General features: G+C 42.1%; 1 protein-coding gene across 1 annotated transcript in view; it reads left to right on the forward strand.

The window, feature by feature from the left end:
* Positions 1-1,434: 1,434 nt before the first annotated feature.
* FHDC1 (FH2 domain containing 1) overlaps positions 1,435-16,296 on the forward strand; it is a gene marked incomplete at both ends in the record, with an annotated part of 34,068 nt that continues 19,206 nt past the window's right edge. The window contains 3 exons of the mRNA XM_081999229.1: positions 1,435-1,920; positions 8,942-9,003; positions 9,581-9,683. Coding sequence (XP_081855355.1) covers positions 1,435-1,920; positions 8,942-9,003; positions 9,581-9,683 — 651 coding nt within the window. The remainder of the gene's footprint in view (positions 1,921-8,941; positions 9,004-9,580; positions 9,684-16,296) is intronic.

The following is a 16,296-nucleotide window of genomic DNA, read 5'->3' on the forward strand; positions in this document are numbered from 1 at the left end:
TGACTTGATACTGTTCTTGTGCCAGGGCATTACTTCAGCTTTTTCTGTTGAGTTTTCCTGCAACTGATTTTTGATCAGGGGCTGGCTTTCGTCTATCTATATTTGTATTGTGTGGTAGCTTTGATTTTTTTTTTTTTTTTTTTTTTAAATTCCCAATATTTTTTGAGATAGCTTACAAATTTCCATAAAACCATGGGATTCTTCATTGGTCTGTATTTGAAACACCTTAATTTGTTTTCTTTGAGACTTATGAAGTAAATCTGTTTTAATAGAGTTGGCTTGTGCTTTTTGCGAAAGTCATGCTCTTACTTGAAGCTTTACTGTCAATAACAACATCTTCATTTAGTAGGTGACAGTATAAGAAAAATTGCTCAAAACTATTGTGATTCCTGTTAAACTGCTTCATGAGGTAGTCTAGATGTAAAAGCTTTCTTAAATGTTTAAAGCTTTGCATATGTACAGTGCTTAGGATGGGTAGGTTACTGTTCCTATCAGCTCCTCTGTCCTTTCCCCCTCTTTCTCAGCTTATAACTGGCTTTGTTAACCTAGATACTGAAATAAATTATAAGGAGCAGCTTAATCAAACCGTGATCTGTCTTCTCTTAGTGCATTTTGGGATGTAGTGTAACCAGACCAGTAATGGTAAAATGCAAATACTCTTAAGTTTATGCTCAGTGAACATAGAGAGTTTAGGGACTGCACACAGTTTTCCCCTTATTGACAATTTTGTGAAAAATATGAAGGCAAAAAAGCAGTGCATTAAGCCTGATTGTTAAATCATCAACATATTGTTTGTTGCTTTAATGCAGCTTGGATTTAAGGCAGGAATTAAAAGGTTTTCAACAGGGTCTGTTTGATCCAGTTAATCCAGTACCATAGTTAGTACTTACATTTTCTCACTGTGTTTAATCATCTTTTAAAAAAAAGACGCCTAAAATTAGGAGTGGAATAATACTTGTTTGTTTTAATAATTTGAGATCAAGATATTCTCATAGGAAATTGCACTGAGCTGGCATTAATAGGTGGGTTCAGTATCTACTGTGGGCCATTTAAGTGGTATTCTTATTTTTATATATGTTCTTGAAATCTAGGTACCCAAAGCTATTTGAAATCTTGGTGTGGATAAATTTATGTGATTGCCCTGGGAAAGACTTTTGATTCACTACATTTCCTTTCTGGATTAAAAACCTGATAGCTGTTATACCTTAATTTTAGTGGCTTTTCAGTGCGAGGGACAATATCCAGTCTCTCTGATCTGAGTGTCCCTGTTGTCCTTTGTTGTAGGTTGCGGAAATGGTACAGTCCCCTCTCGTGTTGCGGCTGCTGGCAGACTAGAGCTTGAGAGCGCATGATACCAGTTGCTGCTGCGCTCGCTATTCAACGTTTCAAACCGATCCAAGGAAGTAACACTCTCCTCTTCGGAGAGGCCATAAAATGCATGTTATGAATTGTCTCTCCTTGGTCAATGATAAAGAAAATGGGGCTATTCCAGTTGCAACGGGATTAATGAATGAGGATACGACGACAGCATCTCAGCTTTCTCAGCCTGCAGCACCACTGCCCCCTCCGCCATGTCCCCTCGCAGGGGCACCTCCAGCCCCTCCGCTCCCCCCGGGGGTGCCACCACCACCTCCACCACCCCCTCCTCCACTGCCTGGGCCAAACATACCTCTGCCTCCACAGCTGATAAATGGGCATGACAGCCACGGCAAAAAAAAACGAATGCGGAGTTTTTTCTGGAAAACTATCCCTGAAGAACAAGTCCGCGGTAAAAACAATATCTGGACGATTGCTGCGAGACCGCAGTATCAGATTGATACAAAGACAATCGAGGAACTTTTTGGGCAGCAGGAAGAAACCAAGCCCCAGGACCCCCGAAGTCGATCTTTAAAGTCTTCATTTAAAGAGACTAAAGAGGAGGTAAGAATTGAAGTAAAACCTCTCTTTTACATAATGCTGTAGGAATTGGTGTGAATTCTGACTCGCCTTTGTTTCTTTCTCTGTCATCTTTCATCCTTATGGCAAATTTGTCTTGATTTGAAGGAGAGGGGAACGACAGGGAGGATAAACTCTTTCTTCTTAGTGGCACACATTTGTTTTTCAAAATGCTAACTGTGATTTGGTCACCTGTTAAAATAAATATAAATAAGTGGAGGGAGCTGAAGGCATTCATATTTCCTCATGTTGGATAGCCCTGGAGTTTTCAGTGTGAAACATAGGTGTATTGTAGCTTTTCTCTTCAGCTCTTCCACAGTGTCTATTGTGCAAACAAAATTTTCTACATGCAAACATGCACCAGGAGGGAGGGAAAGGAAACCTGTTGCAAGGGTTAGTGCTGTATGCACCCTTGATGTCCTAGAGACATCAGGAAGGGAAGTACCAGTATGGCAGCGAGGAAATAAAACATAATGTAGTGATTAAGGGAATTTGTTATTTGAGATAATTTTAAAGTTTCAGCTTTCATAAATGTTGCTTTCCTGCTAATGAAAACTTTATTTCACCCATCCCGCTTTCTCTGGGTACAAGAATAACCTTCCAAGAAGGCCTGAAGATTGTTACTGATTTCTGTTCTGGTGGTGAGAGGGTATATACCAAGCACTTTCTGGTTCAAATACTCTCCAGTGAATTGATAAGTAGCTTTTCCAGTTCTTAAATCCTGATTTATAGACAGCCTCTTTGTGAAGCCTGAATTGAATTGTCTCAAGTGATCTTTCTGTGAAGTAATTGGAGGGATGAAATGCAGATTTAATCACCGGTGCGTGTCTACATACATGTTAGCTTGTAAACAAAATACAGAGAGCATGGGGTTAAGAGATGTAACCATGTGTAAGTTTTTGGTGAGAAAATAGGGACTTGATGGTATCTTGAAGGAGTCAGGAGGTGTCAAAGTAGGATCAGCAGGGACAAGGTGAGAAACCAATGTACTGATAGTGTGCATGTTGTACGTAGACTAAAATAAGAGGTTTAAAACAGGCATGTGTATTGCAGACTCTGGAACCCTGACATTGGGAAGGAGTCACTGCGGCCATCGTCAGAGGTAGTCATTAATCTCTGTGCTGTTTTCAGGCTATGTTAATCTTTGAATCACGATTGCAGTGAGTGGACTTCCTGTGCTGCATATAGATGTACACAACTCCTGCCCCATGTGTTTCCTTAGAAGCTCCCCCTCTCAAGACTGCTGTGCGATGAAGTTCTAGTTATAGTAAAAAAGGTGGTAAGTTTCAACTGAATGTGGGCACTAGTGTACAGTAGCTGGGGCAGAGAAAACCCCAGCGTGCTCCAGAACTCACACGTTTTCATGTACAGCTTGAAACTTGGGACATCCTGGGGAGATGTCCCAGTGTCCACCTTAAGAGGAGTGTTAGAGATTAAAATTACAGGCCTGCAAACAAGGGCTTCTCCAAGATACAGTGCCTTGGAAACAAAAACCTGCCTTGCTACAAGTTACTGTTTTTGTGCATCCGTCTGGAGCTGATACGGGGGTCCAGTGCATCTCTACTGCTTGATCCCTGTCCACCCGGGTTGAGGGCTCCCGTGGTGCCTTTGCACGTGGCAGGCAGTGAGGCAACAGGAGGTGCCTCTGAGTTACGCTATTGAAGTGACAAAATGTCCAGCTCCGTCGCTAAGCTTTGTCAGCCGTGCTGCAGCAGCGTGTCAGACAGTGATGAGCAATTTCTTGTGTGTTAATGGACTTGGCAGTACTAGCTGCTTAGCAAGGGGGGAAGGAGACGATCCTGAAGTGCTATGTGTTACTGGAAGTGCGGAAGCACAGATATGCAACAGCTCACATGCTTAACGTTACTACAGGCACCATTCAGCAAGAGTATGGAGGTCTGAGGCGTAGGCAATGTTTGTGATTTCCGTCATAGGTACTGTCAGCTGCTGCTCACTTTAATGTATGATGGTTATCCTCAGTTCACTGTAGTAAAACCTACGGAGGCTGAAAGGAGTTGGGGACAGGCTGAGGTACAGAGCATCCATGTGACCTTGTGAAGAGCGTGTTAGCGTGGGGCTGAGGAAGCTGTAGTTCTGCCCCGGCTGCGTTGCTGGCCTGGCAGGGGAAGGTGGACAAGATTGTGTATTTCAGTACCTGTATTCCTTTTGTGTAAAACACAATTGATTTTAGAAAGTGCTTTATGGACTAGCAGTGAAAAATGTTCTTTGGAGTTTAAATAGTGGAATTAGTCTAGTTGGCATAGTATGCCAACAGTGATTTTTCAAGATAACTTCAAGTGCATAAATTCAAGTATTACTTAGATCCAAATCTGAAAAAAACAACACATGTCTGAAGTGCTGTACAAAAGTGCCTGGCCAGAGACAGTCTGCTCTTTTGGCTCAGTGAGGTTCCTCTCGGTGTGGTGGTGTAGCTTCAGTGGAAGTGGTGAAGAGTGACTCTTCAGCCGAGTGACTCTTCAGCCAGTGGTGAGAGCACTCCCCCAGAGACTGCGATGGAGATAGGGGTTTCATACCTTTTCCACAGATCACTGTTGATTAGGAGATCATGAGCAGTTTTGGAAAAACCTCGCTCTTCATGTAGGAGCTTATAAGACTGCATGTCCTTTTAATTCCTCACTTGCCAGCGATTTATGCAGGGAATTTAGATGCCCAACTCAGGTTATTGAATCCCAATTCTGGAGGCTTAGCTCTAAACAACATCATTGTAACAGAAGTCCCTTCTGAGATTTGAGTCAAACTCCTACAGCAAATGCTTTCCTTTTTGTAAACAATCCATCACCAAACCCTTAGGAGATTAATTAACATGTTTCCTTGACTAAAGGTTTAATTTGCCCTATGCTTTCATGTAATTTGAGCCTCTGGAAAATAGGGGGTGTAGAGTTAAGTTTATGCACCAATTTACTTTCCCCATCCTTTAGTGGTGTCACAGTATGGCACAATGTACACTGACCTATGCTACAGCTAGGCTGGCAGCGAAGTGGGCAGAACAGCTTGTTGCCAGCCAAGGGGGCTGGTCTTGCTTTCTCCTTCGAACTGTCCCTCTGCTCCTGTCCCTCACCTCCCCCCATCTGTACAGTGGCTCTGGCAGACATAGGACCCGCTGTAAACAGATTTAAGTAAGTAGCTCAGCAGAATGCTGTTGGGGTTTTTTGTTTGTTTTCTACTGGAGTAGTTTTCTGCTACTGCAGTGAGCTTTGATGGCTTGCGAAAGGGTGCAGTGAATTGCAGAGCCTGTGCAGGCGGTTAGTGAGAGAAGGAGAGAAAAGGCAGAGGGAAGGGGTGAATAGGATGTGTCTTCTCCCCTCTCCTAGCCATGCCCTCTCTGTTTTCTCTGTGCTGGCTCTGATGCTCATTCCACCTTCTTGAGAGCTGATTCAACCTGTTAATCCAGCAGAGGACTAACACAGCAAAAACCAATGAGATGAGTACCAGTGCCTGCCTAAGGGAAAAAGCAGGCCTGGAACGTGACAAGGGAGGGTGACATGGAGTGGGACAGCCCTGCAGCAAGCTGCTAGGTTTACTCTGCCGTACTGTGGAAATGCACCTTTCCTCAACCACTGCAGGCAGTGCATGTGGCTTGGAGAGTAGAGGCCAAAATATTAAACTCAACAGTGATGGTTAGTATGTTGTAAAGTGAAGCAGAAGCTGAGGTGGGAAGTTGTTTATCTCCTTCCTAACCTCCAGCACCAAGCCTGTGCCATGAGGCTGTTCCATGCTTGCTGTAGTTTGTAAACTGTCTCCCACCATGTGAAACACAATCGTTCTTATCCAAAGAATACCTATAATGTTTTGCTTTCACTAATCTATCATAAATCCACTTTGCCATGTTCCTTTCCTCATTGACAGTCTCATGGCAAGAAACTCCTATTGCATTTCTGCAGTCACTACAAAGTCAGTATTGATGTGAGGCTTTTTGTGTCTCCCAGAACACTCCTCTGAATCTTTTGTGTTTATTGTGTTAGAGTTCAGGAGTAGATTTCCTCTTACCATCATCACAACTTCACTGTGGTACTCAAGCAGATTTCCCCCTTCCCTTAATGCATCTAAACCAGTGAATATTTCAGTGGTGGATTAACATTTGTCAAACTGATGCTGTTACTAACCTACATGATCAGTGCCTGCTGCCAATTTCAGAAATACACCGAGTTGAGTGCTATGGTGATGAGAAGCAGATTCTTGGGTGAATCAGCTGTCCTTGCGTTGAAGTTTGCACTGTTTATGAAGGTGGCAAGTGCGTGAGGCAGTGACACTTGCATTTGGCTGGCAAAGTGCAGGTGTTGAGATGGTGCAAAGTATCTGAGAGAACTGTATTTCCAGACTAAGGTAAACAAAAATTTTATAGTTTTCTTTGGCAGGAGAATTGAAGAAGATGAGAATGCAGAAATCTCACCTGAATTTATCTAAAGTAAATAATAAGAAACCGTGTAAGAGTTTTCTTTGGTATAGAGAATCCCAGTGAGACTAGGGAAGTCTGTTCCCGATTCTTAATTACAGTCCAGTGTAACTTTTTGAGTCAAAAGTCCAGGGATGTTACTGGTGGACAGCACTTTAAAATCTCTTTAGGTGGCAAACAGAGATTTGGAACATGCTGTGCTGGCACCAGTGCTGAAGGTGTGTATGAATAGAAGATAGGAGCAGACTGAGCAGAATTTATAAAAAGCTGGGGTAATGTTTAAAGGGTAAAAAGCAACAGCTTGGTAGGAAGTCATATGCAGACAGCTTTCTGCAAGGACAAAATCGAATGAAAGCTCGGTGAGCAAGAAGAGTAGACATTGCGAACAGATGTTAAGGCTAAGATTATGAATCTAATATGCAACTGAATGTGAGGTGGAAGATTGTGTGCAAGGAGTAGGAACTTGTATTTATGGAATATCTGTTAAGTTCCCCTTTTCTCTTCCTCATGCTGTCATCTGGAGACTCCTTGAAGGTAGTTAAGTAATGAGAGCTTTTTCAAACACTTGATAATCTTGAAGTGGACATCAATCAAAGAGTTACCTGAAACTGAGCCATGTGTTTTGATTGTGTGCTTGAACAAGAAATAGAGAAAAAATAGAGTACAGTCATATACAGAGTGGGAAGTGTATATAGGATTCTTGTACTTAAGAACAGGTATGACATTTTTATGTTGTGCTGATAAGGCAAGTGCAGCTGTATATGTTGCCATCTGTTGTTTTTCTTCAAGGGAAGATGTTAAAAAAATCTCTGGTTTTGTTTGAGGTTGTACTGTAAATCTGAGTTTTGCCATGGAAACCAAAGGTTTACCCGACTGATGATAGGTCTTATTGTAACAGTTACTTACTGTGACTGAAAATAGTATGTACAGAAGGGCAACTTGTGAATATGCTTTAAAAAAACCCAACAAACCAAAAGCCAGATTGTGATGGCAAAGCTCATAGGCTTAAACTAGTACAGAGAAATCAGAGAATTAGGGAGTGACCAGAGCAATTGGAGACTGGGGCTGCAGTTTGAGAGGTCAGTGAGAGGTCCTTGCAGTAAAACATTTGAAAAAGATTAGATACTGCAGGGGAGAAATAGTTGAACCTGTCCTATGTTAAGGGGCTTTCCCTTAATGATCTGTTGGGGGCCTCTCAACTCCTAAGATAACAGGAGGATAAACCACAATCTGTCCCCTTATCTTTGCGTATGCTAAAACTGAAGGGCTTCAGGCTAGCAATCATCTAATTAGAACCAATACACTGATATTTCCTGTGTTTTCTAGTCTTTGCTGGTTTCAGAAGAGAGGAAATTCCAAAATTTCAGAAAACTTCTGAATTTGATTCACTCTTTTCAGCAGATGAGGTGGCTGTCTCCTGGGAGTATGTTGAGGATAGCACATTAATCATACCTATGTTTTCACTGTCACCAACTGACTGCAGGCTAATTCATTTTCGTGATGATGCCAACATTGCATTTATATATGTATTTCTAATTCGTGCACTCTCACAGAGGTCAAGACGTCTTTCCAGTTGTCAAAACCTCACGCCATGTGAGTCCCACAGCAGTCTTGAACATCTGTGTGTACTGAGTTGTTTTATTGTAGCTGTCGGGTGGCACTGTTAACGTGAAACAATTCTCTTGTCCTTGTATATCTCATGACTTTTGTAGCTGTTATCACCAAAATAGCTGTGGTAGAATTTTAACCTTAAGGACATGATTCACTAAAACAGGACAAACATCTCGGGTTTGAACTTGTATGCTGTTACAGGAAGAAAAAATAGAATACAAAGAATTAACACTTTTATTTACAAATTTTTAAAAAATAAATTAGAGAAAAAAAGTTAATATTTTTTTTCCTCCTCTGCTTAATCTCCAGAATTGTACATGTAAGGTGATATAACAAATGAACTTTAAATTATAAAGTGGGAGGAGACTGTTATTTCATTATAGGTTTCTGTTTGCCTCTAGATAAAGCAAATAGATTTGAGCATTATCTGTCTCCAGGTTTTGACTGAAGATCAACTTACTTATCTTTCCATGGATCAGCGTGGCTGTTAGTTTGCATGAATGAAATCAGTAGTGCATACTGACTTCTGCTTAGAAAGCCCATCATCACATTTGCTACAAAACCTCTGAAATACATGGGGTTTGAAGTGTGGTGCTTACTAACCATGGGGCCTTTGAATGCAATACAATGTATTACTTGATAAGCAACATTTTGCAGATGCAGAGTTATGAAATAAGCAAGAAGAATGTTTTTACTTTATAATGAAATAGAACTTATCTTGATTCCTTCCTTCCATAAATGTTGCTATGGTTTTTTTGCTTCACTTGGAAAAAAAGGTGTTGTGGGTGTGCCGTCCATTTCCCTGGTAAAAACTAGTTCTGTAATATATGATGTTTGATAAGAAGTGACTCTCTGTTCATTTGGTCTGTGATTTGGTGGCAACTGCACACAATTATCTGTAGCAGTTTAAGAAATGATACCTGCATTATATGCTCTTTTCTCAGGTGTTGGTAGATTAATCTCTCTTGCTTTCTCTCTCAGGTTTCCATTTTGGATGCAAAAAGAAGTATGAACATTGGGATATTTCTCAAACAATTCAAAAAGTAAGATTTTATTTTTTCCATGCAGCTAGTGCAAGCTACAGATGTCGGAAATTCTTTGTAGTTCTCATCAAATGTATTGTGTATTGTGGTTTGTTCCATGTGGAGTTTACAGTTCTATACAGGTTTGTCATAAGTAACTACCTTTCATTATTTGTTTTCTAGTATGTTTAGTTTTGAGTTCCATTACGACTTAGCACCAAACATTTAGAGTTTGATACTGTTAACCAGTTGAAGTGAATTTTCGGGTATAGTTAAGGGAAGCCCTTATATCTCAAGTAATACTGTATGAGAGCTGCTTTTCATTGGCTTCCTTTCTTTATACAGAATTAATAGAAAGGGGTGAGGCAAGGAATGTTTTTGTTACGAGCAAGCTGTTTCAATGCTATCTCCATTCACTGATAATATCGCTGTTCAGTAAAGGCATCACTGAAAGTGGTGTTAAGAACAATGCTGCTGTGGACACTGATACACAAGCTCATTATAATTCCTTTGAGTAGCCCAGGCATGTTTTTTTCAATTTGTGTAACTGTTCACCCTGCAAGTGTTAGAAATGTATATGCTCAATTGTTTTTTCAAGGTCTGCTGATTCCATCATTGAAGATATTTATCATGGAAGAAGTGAGCCCTATAGTTCTGAACTGCTGCATGAGTTTCTTAAATTATTACCAGAAGCAGAGGAGGTAAATAATTAATTTACATGGAACTTATTTTTTTGTAGAGTTCTACTTCCTGGGATTCCAACATGAAGGTCTGCAAAAGAGGAAGCCCAAAGCCTTCCTAAGGCCAGGGGATAGGAAGCCACTGAGTGCAAAGGTTTAATCTGCATTTGACATGTGGTGTTGAGGTTGCAGTGTAGTCATTGCCTTCACATCAAGTAATTTCACCTACTTTTAAGGTGCTTCTTAATGAAAGTAGTGATAAGGTATTTTTTTTTCTCTGATGTCCCTTATGGTGTCCTTTTTGTCCCATAAAAAATTTAGCAAGACCTGGAACCCTCCTGTGTGGATAACTCTGCTCTGGGAGAGTCAGAAAACTCAGAATCAAAGTATATCCTACAGCACACAAATTAAGTTTCACTTCTTTGGCACCTGCCGCATGCTTTCCCATTGCAGTGCCTGCAAGTTTAATATTGGTAGCCCTATGCTACTGTCTCTCTTGCCTTCTGGTTTGCTGCCTGCTTGGTGCATCTGGGATCTGCCTACTCCTGGGCCCGGGTCTTTGGATTCCAACAGGGCAGAAAGGCTGCTCTGCTGTGCAGCACCCATAGAATTTGGTAACATGGCTTAGTGCTCCAAAGGAGACATGTTACAAGGCACAAAATTACCAGCAGCACCTTCTGCAATGTCTCCACACTCACCATATGACCAACGTGCAAGTACTGCTTTCTCCCCTCCCAGGCCCAACCTTCAAGTCCATTCACATGATTAAAAAGGTGAAGCTTTATTGACTGACCCAGGAGCTCTGCTTAATGATGCACAGTTCCTTGTCTGCTCATGTATTTGCACTGACCCATTTGTATGTACTTGAGAGAAATGTATACCACAAACTTGACAAAATTAGCATTAGAATTGCTTGAGTGCTTCACATCAAAGTGATGGCTGAAACCTGGGAAATTGCTAGTTAATGTCCAAGTAGAGATCAGCCTCAACTCGCATGCTTTACCACTTCAAGGTCATACTGTAAAAGCACTGTTTCCTCTGCACAGCAAGCAAATCTCAGATACAGTCAACAGCAGAAGACATTGTATTATTTTGCTGTCAAATTGTTGTGGTTTAACCCCAGCCAGCAACCAAGGATGACACAGCTGCTCCCTCGCTTCCCCCATGGTGGGATGGGGGAGAGAATCAGAAGAGTAAAAGTGAGAAAACTCGTGGGTTGAGAGAAAGACACTTTAACAGGTAAAGCAAAAGTTGCGCACGCAAGCAAAGCAAAACAAGGAATTCACTCACCACTACCCATCAGCAGGCAGGTATTCAGCCATCCCCAGGGAAGCAGGGCACCATCACGCGTAACAGTTGCTTGGGAAGACAAACGCCATTGCTCCGAATGTCCCCCTGCTTCCTTCTTCTTCCCCCAGCTTTATATGCTGAGCATGATGTCATATGGTATGGAATATCCCTTTGGTCAGCTGTCCCAGCTGTGTCCCCTTCCTAACTTCTTGTGCATCCCCAGCCAACTCACTGGTGGGGTGGGGTGAGAAGGAGAAAAGGCCTTGACTTTGTGTAAGCACTAATGCAAACACCCCTGTGTTATCAACACTGTTTCCAGCGTAAATCCAAACCATACCCCCGTACTAGCTGCTGTGAAGAAAATTAACTCTATCCCAGCCAAAACCAGCACAGTTTCCACTCCTTACTCCATACCATTTACATCATGTTCAGGTGCCACACTATCCAATACCTCCTCATTAACCTCCCACCCATCCCATGCTTTGATATAATACATAGATATCATTCCTATAGTCTATGCATCACCCCTGTAAAATGTCCACAAAATGTCCATTGACTTCATTTAATCCATGACTTTATGCTCCATCTGTTATGGTGGTTACTGAGGACAGGAGAAGTGGTGTGTTGTGTGGAGTTACTGGCACCGACACCAGCTCAGGTCGGGCTGCCACTGTACTTCCACTGCTTCATGTAAGGCTTGTCCTCCATTGGTTCAGGTGATTCCTATAGTAATTCCTATAACATGCAGCTCAAATGATGGGTTACAACAATGTAAAGGTATTTCCATTACAGTCTCCACCCCTGGCCCCTTTGGACCAGACCATCAGGTGTAACGTTGCAATCAACTCCTCCCCTTGCCCCTGCTCCAGCTTGGACTTATCCACAGACTGCAGTCCCTTAGTACCTGCTCCAAGTGGAGCCTTATCTGTGAGCCACAATCTTTTCAGGGGTATACTTGCTGTGGCATAGGCTTACCCACAGCCACAGTCGCTTAGAAGTCCACCTGTTCCAGCATGGCCTTCTTCATGGGCCACAATGCCTTCAGAGATATACCTTACCCACAGCTCCAGCCCCTTCAGAAGTAAACCTGCTCCAACATGGCCTTACCCATGTCTGCAGTCCCTCTAGGGGAGTACCTGCTCTGTCGTGGACTTAGCCATGGCCACACGCTTTGAGGTGCTCCAGCATGACCTCATGCACAGCCACTGATGTTTCAGGGTGTATGTGCTGCAGCATGGACTTATCCACAGCCACAGATGCTTCAAGGTGTACCTTCTCCAATGTGGACTTATCTTTGGGCCACAATGCCTTCAGAGATATACCTGTGGTGGCACAGACATAACCACGGCCACAGACACTTCGGTGTGTCCTGCTCCTGCGTGGACTAATCCACAGGTCACAGTCCCTTTGACTTGAGTTCAGAGTGGAGTTCCAGCCTGTCCCAGCACAGCAGCACAGAAACAGCAGTGATGCCTTGACCGTCTGCCAGCCCAGGTGCTGGGCCATTGCTGTTATCAGTGTTCCCTGGCACAGCAGAGTAAGAGGATAAGCAGTACAGCACTAGAGCAAGCAGCGAAAGCAAAAAGCAGCCACTAATGAGCACTAGACTCTAATATACAGTAAGGCAAGCAAACCCGTGGCAAGAACAGGAACCTGCCAATTAATAGCTAAACAGCAGTAACGGCTATAAATCTGATCTAGCACATGCCAATCAAACCTGTTGTTATCTCAAACCCTTCAAGCCCCATGCTGGGTGCTAAAAAGGACTGTTGTGGTTTAACCTCAGCTGGCAACCAAGCACAACACAGCTGCTCCCTCATTCCCCCCGGTGGGATGGGAGAGAGAATCAGAAGAGTAAAAGTGAGAAAACTCGTGGGTTGAGATAAAGACACTTTAACAGGTAAAGCAAAAGCCGTGCACGCAAGCAAAGCAAAACAAGGAATTCACTCACCACTTCCCATCAGCAGGCAGGTGTTTGGCCATCCCCAGGGAAGCAGGGCTCCATCACGCATAACAGTTACTTGGGAAGACAAACACCATTGCCCCGAATGTCCCCCCCTTCCTCCTTCTCTCCCCAGCTTTATATGCTGAGCATGATGTCATATCCCTGGGGTCAGTTTGGGTCAGCTGTCCTGGCTGTGTCCTGTCCCAACTCCTTGTGTACCCCCAGCCTACTCGCTGGTGGGGTGGGGTGAGCAGCAGAAAAGGCCTTGGCTCTGTGCAAGCACTGCTCAGCAAGAAGGAAAACATCCCTGTGTTATCAGCACTGTTTCCAGCACAAATCCAAACCATAGCCCCGTACTAGCCGCTGTGAAGAAAATTAACTCTGTCCCAGCCAAAACCAGCACACAAATGTATAACCCTAAATTGGGCTGCTTTTGCAGGGAATCTTGTAAAAACAGTGTTGTATTATTATATTTGATTAATATATTTTTTAGAGTTGGGGGATATGAAAAAGTTGAAATGTAATTAATCTGAAAAAAGAGGTGACTTTAGTTCTGGGAGCTCAAAACTGTTCCCCCCTCTTTGTTTCAATTTCAATACATATTCCTGTATTTAAACAGAATTTATCTCCTTCCTCTGAAAGACTCAGACATAGGAGAACAGTGAAGTATCAACTTATCCTAGTTTGCTTTGTGTATATTCAGCAAAGTAGATTGAAAGAAAGGTATTTTTTCTTTTTTACCTCTTTCTCATTTAGATCTTGGTTGTTATTTTCTATTTTATAGAAAATTTTTCAAATAGCGTACTTCTGTGTGGTATAAATGCTGTCATTCAGCTAGAACTGTAATGTAAGTTGTTGAATTTTACCAGAATTTTATCTGCAATACTCAGCTAGATGCTTTAGATATCCAGTAGGTGTTGCTAAGAGTAAAAAGGTGTATTTATTTCCTAGTAGATGATTTGACAACAGGCCTGCCCCTCAAGATAGAGGGGCCAGAGCACTTAAGAAGTGCTTTCAAGGAGGCGCTTAAGAAATTAATAGAAGAGATTTTATCGTGCAGAGGAGTATTAGAAATTAAGAGGCATTAGACGTTAGATTTGTTGCTGTTCCCAAGGGAAGACTGGAAAAAGGCTTGTTCTCATCGTGCAGGTATTTGTATGTTTTTAATTAGGTCCATGCTTCAGAGATCTCATTGCTCACTGTCAGGAAAAGGAAAGACCCCCCTTTCCCTTTGTTATTCTCCCCATAATTGTTTAGCTTCTTGGGAGTTTTCCCAGCGAGAGCTGGGGGCGGGGGGCAGGACAGGGAGAAGATCCTGAGTGTAAGGAACTGATGCTTTTGCTGGTAGGGAGAAATGTTTCAGTGCCTTCAACGTCTTCATGCTTCAAGTGTTCAAAGAATAAGTGGGTCCAATAACTATTTTACTACTGTGGCTCCTAAACTTTTAGTGTAGTCAGTTAAAAAATTCGTTCTCTTTAGGACACTCAGCTTTTGTTCTTTGTCTTTCTCAGCAATTTTTCCCCGAAATGTATGTTCATTGTTCTCCTTGTATGTCCCCTTCTTTTTTGTTAGTTTATTACCTGCCTCTTAGTCTGAATACCTTTCTCCTGGAATAGTGATTCACTCTTTGCTAAGGTGAAGCCATCAGAGCTAAAGGGAAGCCGTCAGAACTATAGAGTCCCTCTCCACATACAAATAATCCAAAATCACTAGAGATATCAGATTAAATGGTGTTATTTGTTCTGCTGTTCTCTGTTCTGTTTAGTAGTCCCTAATTTCTTTTTGATCTGGTGGTTGTATCACAGGAGATGGCTTTGGCAAGGTGTCACATTGGCTTGTCTCCGCAGAATGTTGCACCCATCCTCAGCAAGGGTTCCCTGGGATTACCCTTGGATACTTCCTGTTCTCCCAAAGACCTGCTTTGTTGTTGTAGGGATTGAGAATTACTCTGAGTAGAGACTTAAGCAGTCAGATCCTAAAAGGTTAGTTGTTACTCAATTGCCAGTGCTAAGTGTATTAGTGTAACCATGGGTGGGTTTCTGCAGTTCTTAGTGTACTCTTCTTTAGCAGCTCAGGTATTTACAGTCACATTTCCCAGTAGCACAGTTGTCTTGCAGGGTGGAATGAGGGCCAAGTACACCCTGCCAGGCATGTGCTCCACCTCAATAATTGTGTTTGGAGATGTCTTCTACATTTTTCTTTTATATTGTACCATAAATCCTTAGTCTGTAAAAGTGAAAGGAGAGAGAGAGGAACACCATTCCTGGTCATAAGCTGTAGAACGGGCAACACTGGACCGTCACGTTTCTTCTTTTTTTACCGACAACCTTTACAGGTTATCTAGTGTGAATAAACACTGGCTTCATACTCCCAATTTTATCTTATCTAGAAGTGTTGTGATATATAGTCACATTACCTGAATGACTGGTCACCCTTGTGACCAGTTTGACCTATGTGACGTATTTTACACCATTTCAGTCCATATTATCTCAGATACCTAATGGACGTTCCAGCATCTTTGAGATGGAACAGCTTTTTGACAATGGAGGCTAAGTACTTTGGCTAGCAAATACATTTAACATCTGTCGTCTTTAAAATTATTCTTTCTTTTTTGCAGTATGGTAATGTGGCAGCTCTGTTCACATGCAGAAATAGGTGTCACTACTAGTAATTTTCAAAGAAAAATTTTTGATTTCTATGAAAAATCACAATGGCTATGAAACCTGTTGGGATTCTTGTGTATAAATGACAAATACTGGCTTTTTGCTGGATGCTTTTGTCAAACTGAGGAAGACCGTTATTGAAATACTGGCATTGCTGCGAAGTCTTTTGTCAAACTGAAAACATTTTGATATTTTCAAATGTTTAATTTGAAAAACTTGACAAGTTCTTGAAGTTGGCAAACCTGGAGCTTGCTGCAAGGTTCCACTCCATGTTTTGTTCAGGGCTGGGGGTGTGGCACCATCCTAGCCATCATACAGTGGTTAAAAAAAAAAAGACTAAGAAAAGGTATAAAAATTCCCAATACTTTAACAAGTAAGATAAGATCACTGATTTGTGTAAGCCTTGTTAGAAGTCCTGCTGTTTGTACCTTACTGTGGTTCACAGTTTTGTAAGAGGAGGAAATGCCTATTTGGAATCTGCTCTGGTTCATCCCTTTTGCAGCTCATGTTTTTTCCAGGGAGTCTTTGTCTTGACTGAAGCAATGGCCTTCTCTGCTATATCACTTCTAAAAAGATACCTAGCTGTTTCTTAACGATATCCTGTTAAAATGGCTGACAGCTGTCATTTACTGGCATCCTGACCAAAGCAGAGGAGAACCTTTTAGCTACTTTTATGTGCATATCATTGCACTCTTCAGCAGGCCCAGACTGGTAAACATTGAGAGAGTCCAGTGTT

Source organism: Phaethon aethereus, assembly GCF_964289735.1.
Source record: "Phaethon aethereus genome assembly, chromosome: 4".
Lineage (NCBI taxonomy): Eukaryota > Metazoa > Chordata > Aves > Phaethontiformes > Phaethontidae > Phaethon > Phaethon aethereus.